Source organism: Primulina huaijiensis, chromosome 11, assembly GCF_012295235.1.
Source record: "Primulina huaijiensis isolate GDHJ02 chromosome 11, ASM1229523v2, whole genome shotgun sequence".
Taxonomy (NCBI): domain Eukaryota; kingdom Viridiplantae; phylum Streptophyta; class Magnoliopsida; order Lamiales; family Gesneriaceae; genus Primulina; species Primulina huaijiensis.
In genome coordinates, this window is record NC_133316.1 from 528193 (window position 1) to 538388 (window position 10196).

General features: G+C 36.8%; 1 protein-coding gene across 2 annotated transcripts; it reads right to left on the reverse strand.

Moving 5' to 3' along the window:
• Positions 1–127: 127 nt before the first annotated feature.
• Positions 128–9479, reverse strand: LOC140987474 (uncharacterized). Of its 2 annotated transcripts, none has more exons than XM_073455994.1 (18): positions 9225–9479; positions 8630–8776; positions 8440–8530; positions 7957–8075; positions 6642–6832; positions 6316–6526; positions 5422–5662; positions 4702–5120; positions 4411–4519; positions 4071–4255; positions 3543–3886; positions 3125–3212; positions 2842–3060; positions 2479–2718; positions 1873–2082; positions 1457–1726; positions 1152–1355; positions 128–639 (listed from the first exon to the last, which is right to left on the reverse strand). In XM_073455994.1, exons 1-18 carry the CDS (start codon positions 9372–9374, stop codon positions 475–477), a joined length of 3603 nt encoding a protein of 1200 aa, XP_073312095.1. In that variant the 5' UTR covers positions 9375–9479; the 3' UTR covers positions 128–474. The 2 variants fall into 2 exon arrangements, with proteins under 2 accessions (XP_073312095.1, XP_073312093.1); XM_073455992.1 differs by having other exon boundaries at positions 4071–4258.
• Between the last annotated feature and the right edge of the window lie 717 nt (positions 9480–10196).

Here is a 10196-nt window from a genome sequence, read left to right on the forward strand (position 1 = left end):
TTATATTATGTATCTTTCATCATGTCATTTACAAGCAAAACGGTGCCTTAATAGTGATGAATCCTAATCTGTTAATTTATTTTGATAGATAACTAAAGCTGAAAATTGAGCTGATACAGTATCAAAATCACAAACTGGCTATAAATTTTATTTTTAGGCAATTGTTCATATCATGTTCTACTTGCATTTTGTATTTGCTATAACTAGAAAGAACTGAGCACCTTTCGTGCACATGGGCTGTATATTCTTTTACAAAAATTGCAACCAACCAACTAACGATACGAACTTAAAAATTTAGATATTTTGAGAACTAGAATTTTAATCTTACAAAAAATCACCCAAAATTTGATTCTGCAACTTTGTTCGTCACATCCGCTCACTAATGTATACCAAATTGGATAAAAACAAGGGACCATTTTTTGGGTAGCTGTAAATGAGCCCGATGCACCAGGTGAAGAAAATGGAACTTCAAAATCATGACTTGGAATTTCTGCGCATTCTCTTCTTGGTTTTATCCTGCTCTCGGTACCTTCCTCTTCTTTCCTCCCTCTGTCGCTTCCTTGACAGTTGTTCTTCCTTTGCGCGCTCCACTTCTTGTACCTTCCTCTTGGCTTCTTCCTTGAATTTACGTTTTTTCATCTACAGGAAACAAAAGTTAAAAGTGTCACATAAAGATGTACGACAGAGCTAAATTTGATCCGCTTGGATGCTAATAATGACACCTAAAAAAGTGTCAAGAGAAAAAGCAACCTCTGTTTGTGACACAAACTAACTAGATCAGTAGAGGCGCCGTTAATTTTCTAATAGATTCTAATTTGAATCCATGGGTGAGGAAATGTGTAATGGCAAAAAAATCTTTATTTTTGCGGGTTCACATTATTTGTTTCAACTCAATTTATGTTGCAGAAAACAAATATTAGAATCCAGCAGGACCAGTGGAGGTGATCATTTCAAATCTTTTCTGTAAATTTTTGAAAACTTAAGGTTTTGCTACACAATTATAAAATTATTCCCCAAGCTCTCCGTTTCTTCGAGCCAAAAATCCTGGATCTGCCCCCAACGTCAGAATCAATATGAAAACTACAGTCTATTAAAAAAATAGGTACCAAGTCAGTTGTGAGACTTCGATTTTGATTGAAGGACATTCCTACCTTTTCACTCCTGATGAGTTGAAGATGTTGAACAAGAGCATGCACTCTTCGCTCACGAGGCTCCATAACAACAGCTCGTCTCTTTTCAAGCAGTGGTCGCTTACGAGAGGGTGTGACCTTAGGCTTCGATGCAAATGGTAGAGCTGCCTGTAATGACTTGGGTATAACCAATGGATTGAACTTCCTAGGTTTTCTTTCAATTGGCTGTGTAGGCACATAGGTAAGAAAAAATCACGTCAATAAAGGAAAAAAAACACACTCAAACGGGATTGGACAGACTTATAAGCCCATATGTTTTCAATCACCTTGTATAGTGAATCCTTGTTGACTGGAATTGGAAGGTTCTGTTCCCTTCTTAGTTCAGCAACAGTTTTCATTCCTTGCCAGGTTTGATCACGAGGCAGTAATGCTGTTGTCAAAGGGTTGTGAAATTCAGGAACATCAACCTGAGTCCAAGCACGTAAAAAAACAATATCGCCCATTTTGATTTTATCCTCAAAAGTGCATCTAGCGATTGCTTCTTTAGCAAATCCACCTTTCTTTTTGAACTTGTTAGCAATCTCTTCTTTTGCAGCCTAAATAAGCAATGTGGTAAAAGAAAATATCATTTTAAATAAGGGAGCATAAAAACAGAGAAAATGAAATGAAACCATAGTCTAAGCAAAAAAATTACAGATAAAAGTTAGTTTTCTTCAGTCAAAGGTAAGAAAGGTGGAGATACCTTCTTTACTTGCCCACGGATTCCACTAACCGTGCGAATGGCAGCGCCTTCAAACCTGGCTATTTCGAGATCGGAAGTGAACATATCTCCAATAAAAGCAGTTTTCTTGAAGATCTTGCAGGCATGACCAACGAGCTTGATCTTCTTCACAATCTTACTAGCATGGTTGAATTCCTGGATTGTGGCGGTAGCTGTGATCCTGAATGCTGACTGAAACATACAGAAAGATATTGCAAGGGAAAAATGTTTACTAGGTTTTTAGAGGAAAAAAAGTTTCCAAACATAAGCAAACAAAACTCGTCCATTATAAGAAACAAAATGGGTAAAAAAAAGTACACTTCTTTTTGGGGAAAAATAAAACTTTCCGGTGTCCGTGTTGTAGGATAAAGATAGATAATTTCGTCTCCAGACCGATTAAAATTTGGACAAACCACTGGGAGGATTCACCACTGTAAGTTACTTGGCAAGTTACTCCTCCCACATATCAACCATCCAATTTAACAGTTAACACAGCATCTCACTAATCTAGTTCTTCGTTTGCTTCACAATAACACTAGAATTTAAGTGATTTCGTCTAAGCACAGTGAACTAAAATATTCATACTACCTGATTATTTGATAAATTTTGTACTGCTACCACCCCAGCGCGGGGCGGTGCAAGTGGGCCCCAAAACATGGCAAGACAATGCATATGCTCAGGAGTGTATTTGAGCATGCGGTGGCGACCATTACTGTCCTCAATCGCATAAATGGGTATGGTTTGATAGCGTCTCCATCCAATAGAAACAATAATCGGATCTCTAGTCTTCAACACTTTCTTGTGCCATCTATGACGCTTTATCCGTGCCTTCGGAGAGAAAAAAACAAAGAATTAATGGATTTATAACTCGAAGAAGATAAAAGGTAACCAAATGAGGAACAGCATCAAATAAAACATAGGAAAAATAATGTGTTCAGCACAGTTCTGAACCTGCATATATCCAACATTTTCCTCTCCAAGAGCAAGTCCACCAACAAGAACAGGATGACAAGGATCAAAATTTTCAACCATTTCACAGGGAACACCATGAACTTCCAGTCTAAGATAAGTCCCAGTTCTGTAACCCTCTATCTCAGTGCGGGTTATATCATCAAGTTCGTTAAGTTCCGCCATGTTAACTTGCTTTCGAAGTTCAATCTCCTCCTTCAACTGCATAAATGAATTCCATTCATTATTTCATATAGCTCAAGAATATTAGTACCAGAAATATTACCTTATCAAAGAAGCCACTTCCATTACTTTGACCATGGTCCGACTTGGTCTCCTTACCGTCATCATCTGAAAACTCAGCACCATCATATGTGAACTAAAATTAAGGGCACAAAAGCTCAACATAGGCATACTGGATGCTGTGGAAATTTGTAAGAGATGGCCAAACAATATCAACATTTCAATACAGTTATATGCCCATTTAATACTCATTTTCATGCCAGGTAGTTGTCACCAAAATTTCAAGAGGAATCAACAAAGCAAGCCAACAACCAGAGACACATGACACGTCACATAAAAGAACATGTAACACACTAACACTTGAAATGCAAGAGATTCATACAGCAGGGTTTGACAGCAACCCTGTCATCAGTTACCGCTCCCAAAAACTAAAAAACAGAAACATCATCAGAGAAGGATATTGAGCATCAAATTTGGCACGAAGTGCAAGTTTTTTCAGCTTCCGCTCCTCAGCTGCCGAGTTTTCATCCTTGTCAGCACCATCTAGACCATCTGCATGATGACTATTGAATTTCTGACCTGTTTCCAAGTCTTCAAATTCACCAAAGACAGCATCATCACCATCATTGGTAGTTTTCGAGATTTGATTTCTCAAGGATGCTTTTGACCAGTCTCCTGTGACAAAACGATCGCGAATGCTTGTAATTAGATCTTCGCTCTTCCAATTCTTTTGGCTTGCTGTATTTAAGAACTTCGAGCAATCATCAATATCAACATCATTCACATCAGTTCCTTCCTTCAACTTCTGCAAATAATCAATGACGGAGAGATTACAACATGAAATGAAAAATATGAGCTGCATCAACATCGATAATGAACCTGACTAAAGCCGTTTTATTACTTAAATGAGGATATCACACATGCAAGCAAGCAAACACATGAGTGTGCACATGAGAGGGAGATCGAGTCAACACTATTCAGGGGCAAACCTTGTTTCCTTCCCCTTTCGGCTTAAAGAATTCATCGTCCTCACTTTCCTCATCAATGCAGTCTGGAATATCATTTAAAGATTTTGAAGCAGGTTTCCCATACACCAGCTGCATAAGATTGATGTTCTGTCTCAAGGAGGTTCTCTCTGCCAAGGATTCCTTCCATTTTGAAATATTTCCCCTCTCTTCTGCAAAGCAACCAAAATTAGTATGGAAGAAACATAATCTTTCTCAAAAAATTAGGACCTATTGATAGAGAGCGAGAAAAAAACTGCATATGGTGCTTATTGATTACTTTGTCGGAATCAGGAAACTTTGAAAGAAAAGATGAATTATTTACCATGATCTTCTTCATCCGCTGAAAAATCAGAATCAGAATATACATTTTCATCGTTTTCATTTTCTGTCTCATCTTCATTGCTAGGATCTTGCTCATCTTCCTCAGAATCCTGGGTAGAAGGTATCATCGACAAAATTTGGTGTGCATTTCATTTCTAAAATGAAGTGTTCTTTCCAAAAGTAACAATTAGAAATATGATACGGCCACCCACAACCACTACATGATAAGGCATAAATATAAAGATATATAAAAGTGCACAAGTGTAGAATGGGATATTTGTCAAATAAATACCTTCAAATGTTCAGTATCTATGTCATTTTCAAATATAGCTTTTCTCCTCACCCTTCCCTCGCAAGGATCAATCTTCTCAATCGGAGGCTTGCTCTCGGATGCAAAAAGGTTTTCCTCATCAGAACTATCATCTGTGGCTTCTGTGGATGAGTTCTTTTGAATAGTTGTCTCTCTCTCGAAAGAATCGAGAGCATCTACATCCTTTCCATCACTTTCTTTATCCGAGTCATCGTTGTCCTCCAGCATATATTGATCTATCGGTTCTAAAGGTTCTCCCAGATCAGGTAAGTCAATTTGGGCTTCTAACAATAAATTAGGTTTAAAAAGAGATATGAAGCTCTTATCCAGCTTCTCATCAACAGAATATTTAGTGTTCTGCAATGATCTAACCAATTCAACCCCGACATCACGCTCTTTTCCTGGAAGAGAAAGACCATATTTTAGAGAACAAGAGCACAATAAATGAACTTAGTTACTTTTCACCTGCACACACAGTCTGTTCAATTGTAGTCCATAAAATTTATTCATTCAAATATACAAAAAAGTCACGCATAAGATTGATGTTTAAAGATAACAAAAGGGGCCAAGAAAGATGAAATTCAGCCAAATTTGAGAAACCTTGCACCAAGTACAATTCAATGCACAACCTATGACAATCCAAATTCCACATACAGTCAAATGATAAGGGGGATAATGCATAATGCTAGACAAAGTGTAAACCTTTGTGTATCATTCCAGTACTAGCTCCATCATTATTAGAAAACTGCACGAAGTGGTCATTTATATTTATATAGACAGCATCTTTGTCATAAAGGAGATCTCCCAGACCACACATAGGAGCATAAAATAGCTTTTCCTTGTCACGCAATCCCTTCTTTTTGGCAGCTGAGGGCAGAGGACAAGGATCAGCTAATGAAGTATATCCAACCGAAGGGAAATCACCAACGCCGGCAATATGGACCTGTGGTACAATGTAGATTAGCCAAAATGCAGTTATATGAATAGCGTGCAGAGGAAAATTATATGTTTGTGACACAAGAATGGAGATATATAGTCACGGAAACAAGGGAGTGTTGTGCAAATTGTAGTCAAATTTAGAAATGATATGGTTCATCATTGGAGGGAGAAATCAGAATAAATGGTAGATTTCGTCAAAGCACTTGACCCTGTTAATGTAAATAAACAACAACAGAGGTCTACAATCCAGAAACCATAAATTAAAAAAGCCCCTGACAAACTACATCCAGTAAATCTTAGAAAGGCAATGAATTTTCATTTATCGCAAAATGGATGGAAATTTTACTTTTTGTTCTATCACAATGCAAAAAATGTCGCCTGATTTTCTAGCTGAGCTAATGAAAAAGTCAGAGACTCAGGGCATCAGAGAAGAAATGGGAATGATACACATAGTATCACAAGTTATAGAAATCATGGCTCATATTGGCGGCCCATGTTTCACACATTAGCATGGGCCGAGTAAAAAGGTTTTTGGAGAGGCTTTGACAACAGGCATTAAACTGCCAAAATAAATCATATAATAAAGTAGGTACTCAAGGATAAATTTGCAGTCTGACACAAGGAAACTTGCTAGCCTGAAATGTCCAGATCATGTACCTTTGTTCCCTTCTTCAAATTGCATCCACGTAAGTACCCATATAAGGTAATGTTTCTGTCACATTTGTTATCCATGCGCACTTTCTCTGGAGAAGTGACATCTTCAAAACGATCTACTAAAATGTAAGGATGAGAAACTCTCCAAGATAAAGGGGGGAATTTCATAACAGAAATAAACCTCGCCAAATTATGTACTTCACGTTTTGTGTACCTGTTCGAAACCAAGGCAATGCAGAACTACTTAAATTTACAGTTTCCATGAATGAGACCAGATAGGCGAAATAAGTAAATCCTATGAAAGCTAAAAGAAACAGCACACAACTTACTTTCCATGAATAAGACCAGATAAGTAGAATAATTTGGCACCATCATATATCTCAGTCCAGAATCGATGCTTCAAACGTTGCTTTGTTTTCTTAAGTTTCTTTACATCCTTGAATTTGTCGAGATGCGTAAGAACACCCATCACCCTTGGGAATCCATGATTTTGCATTATGTTGAGGAACTCAAAGGTTTCCTGAAAACAGAGGTAGACCCAGAGCAAGAAATGGAAAAAATCATTTCCTGTGAATCTTTTAACCGGAAAGAGGAATCCCAACGTACCTTAAAATAAATAATATATGGCAGATGATACTGAATCTTGCCAATTCTTTGACTAGATATACAGATTGCACATTCATTTTTTCCTCGTGTTAAGTCACATACAAACTTATCCTTCTATTTGGCCATTACCTTGTTGTAACTATGACAGTCCAGAATTCTTTCATGTTTAACTTCTGAACTGTGATTTCAAACAATTTACTCTTTTTGACCCAAAAAAAACACAATGCCTAGTCTTAATCCATTGGATGACAAAGTAATGAATTAAGGATATCTCTGCACGTCTACAAACCATCCACTTTGTTTTGTGTTCCACACATAGTTATTTAAGGCGCAAGGCATATTAAAGCGCTAAGGTGTCCTGCAGCCTGAGACCCGCACTTTATTGAAGTGAAGCGCATTTAGTATAAATTTTTAGAAGTCACATATATAATGCAGATTTTGACTAAATATTATATTAATAAAAACATGTTTCAAAAACTATTGAATAATAATCAATAATGTAAATAAAATATTCAGCATTCAACAATTTTATTGGCAAGAGTAGGCGTTAGAGGTGGATAAATTATTTTTAAATTAGGATAAGAATAAGTATATTGCTAGAATTAGAAGAAATAGAGAAGCTCTAATTGGTTGCAACAAAAAAGAAGAAAAAGTAGGCTGGGATGAGGATGGGCTGAAATTGGGAGAGGCGAGTGTAGCAGTCAAAATCCGAGAGAAACAGAGGACTGCGGCTCATGCGTGTTGAGTTTTTAATAATTAAATGGTATGGCCTCAAGTTAATTGGGATTCAAATAATTGACTGGGCTAGGGTTATTTGTATATAAGTAAATACCCCATCAATAACCGACAAAAAAATAAGGAGAAGGCCACGATTTCAAGAGGCGAGAAAAAGCACGCTTTTCATAACTATGGTTCCAAACCTAATGAGGAACTGTGGCACTAGAATTGCTACGAGCTCTCATAAAACAAGAGGCAAGAACTATTCTCCAAATACTTGAAAAAATCCACAGAAAAAAGGGCCGAAATATTAAAGCTTACCATCTCAAAGCCATAGCTTCCATCGATGAGGAGTAGAGCTAAATCAGCAAATTTGGCACAATCTATCATCCCATTGATATCATTTGGACACTCCACAAACTGCAGTCGTCTTTGCTTACCTAAACCACAAATCCGCTGGTTATCCGTCAAAAAACACTAATCCTAACATCAATGGAAAAGGCATTGAAATCTAAAAAGCAGGTCTGTTATAGTTTATAAATTCAATCCGAAACCAAAATAAGAGAATCTATGCTTTCATAACTTCATAAGTTAGCAAACATTAAAAATGTTAGGCATGTAATCCTTTTCCCAGAGGAAAGAGATGTTGCCACCCAAATCTTGAGACCCACTCCTTTTACTCGAATGGCAACAAAAAATTTCACACTGAACTTTTCTGCGTCTTTAATTTCCCATGTTTCAACTCCTGAGAAACTCTTATGACAATAAATCTGGAAGAGAGTAGACATGACAATCAAACTCAACCTGATACAATCGTTATTGGACCTCGAACTTCAGGTAAGTTATGCTTCGTGTAATGTTTTACGAGACACTTAATCAGTAATGACTTCCCCACCTATAGAAAAATCGGAAACTTCTCAGTTTCAAAAATTCCAGGCAACAAAAATTATGCATGTACATTACCAAGAAACAAAATAATATTATGCACAGAAACCTGAGGAGGTCCCTGGACTACAACAACAAAAGGAGCAGGTTCCCCTGTGGCCCTATCAATTGTGGGAACATGAAGCTTCCGCTGCTCCTTCTCTGTAGCTCTTGCTTGCAGTCGCTTTGCTTTAACAGATGACGTGAATGCAAATGCCTAAAACAAAAACCATCCATATTACTCTAATTAATCACGCATGCATCATTGAGCAGTACTGATGACTTAAACGCACGATGCGACTAAAAATGGGATACAGTGAATATATTTTCAAATCTTCATGCGCTGAAATTTTTAGAAATATAGCCTCAGGTATTTGTCCTACATTACACAACTTTTTAAACGTGAAACCACGATTTTCCATTGGTTGCAACGTATCTACATTCATAAAAACTATGTCAACCGGTTCCATGTAGGAGTATTTTGCAAGCCAAATCAAGCTAAAGGTAAGAACAACCCAAAATTCACTCAAACCACAAGGCTTCACCAGATAAATTTTAACGAAGTTAAAAACGCGTGCTTCACTAAAGCATACAAAGACAACTCTAAAGAACAATACATCAAACTCGAAGCACATAAATGAAAGGTAAAAAATTTGAACTCGAACCTTAGGATTGTTAATCTTCTTCTGCTCCTTAGTTAGGCCTTCTCCTGTATTTGGCTTTGATTTAGAGTTTTTCTTGGCAGAGGCTCCCGACTTTCGAGACCTGTGAGATTTGTGCCCCTGACCGCTGCTCGTATCATTTTCTTTCGCCATGATAGCAACTCAATTAGAAACCTCGCCGCCGCGCGTACTCTAGTTCGACGGGGGATGTGGAACTTACGACACTTGACTGTTCAGCAGGCGCAAAGGAATATATCAAATCAGCCCAAAACCCACTATCATCTAGTAATAGATAATAACCCAATAAGACCGGCCCAATAATTTAAACCGGCCCAATAATTTAAGGAAACCCATCATTAATATGGTTGGTGAAATACTTGTTCAAAGTAAATCAACTTATTATTTGCAATTTATTTTACAGAATATAATCGTTAGGTTATATTTTAGTCAGGGCTAAAATTGGTCAAGTCCAAGTCCAAGTCCAAGTCCAAGTCCAAAAATAAAGAAAAAATTGTATAAGATTCCATCAATAATTTGAATTGATTTAAATAAATCAAAGTGCATACAAATAGAAATCGATCGTAGAGAATGAGCAAAGTCATAGAGACCATCAATAATGGAAAGAGTCGGAACCGCAATGACTCTTAGAAAAAAATAGCAAGTCCACATAAATAAGGAAAACAATAACACACATCTCACACAAATTCTGGCAACTCTATGCAGAAATCTTAGTCGTAGTTCAAGCACTTTTCATATTTTTCATACCATATTTCAATAGTTCAAGTTGTTCTTGTTCAGATTTCAGTATCTTTCTTTATTATATTTTTGTTTTTTGTAACTCTTATAATTTATTGAAAATATAAATAATGTCAAAAGTTTATTATTCAATTTTTAGTAGTTTTCTTTGTTTTGACGTTGTATTTATTTAGAATTATTATAACTGACGATCGAATTAAGTACCTATAGTCGTTGTGA

Bases quoted from the DNA above. Each gene is read 5' to 3' on its own strand.
- LOC140987474 (XM_073455992.1), bottom strand. From the start codon at position 9,374: ATGGCGAAAGAAAATGATACGAGCAGCGGTCAGGGGCACAAATCTCAC. The intron at 5,663-6,315 runs GTACATGATCTG...ATTGTACCACAG, and splicing joins ATTTGAAGAAGGGAACAAAG to GTCCATATTGCCGGCGTTGG. The intron at 3,887-4,070 runs GTTTGCCCCTGA...GATTATTTGCAG, and splicing joins CGAAAGGGGAAGGAAACAAG to AAGTTGAAGGAAGGAACTGA.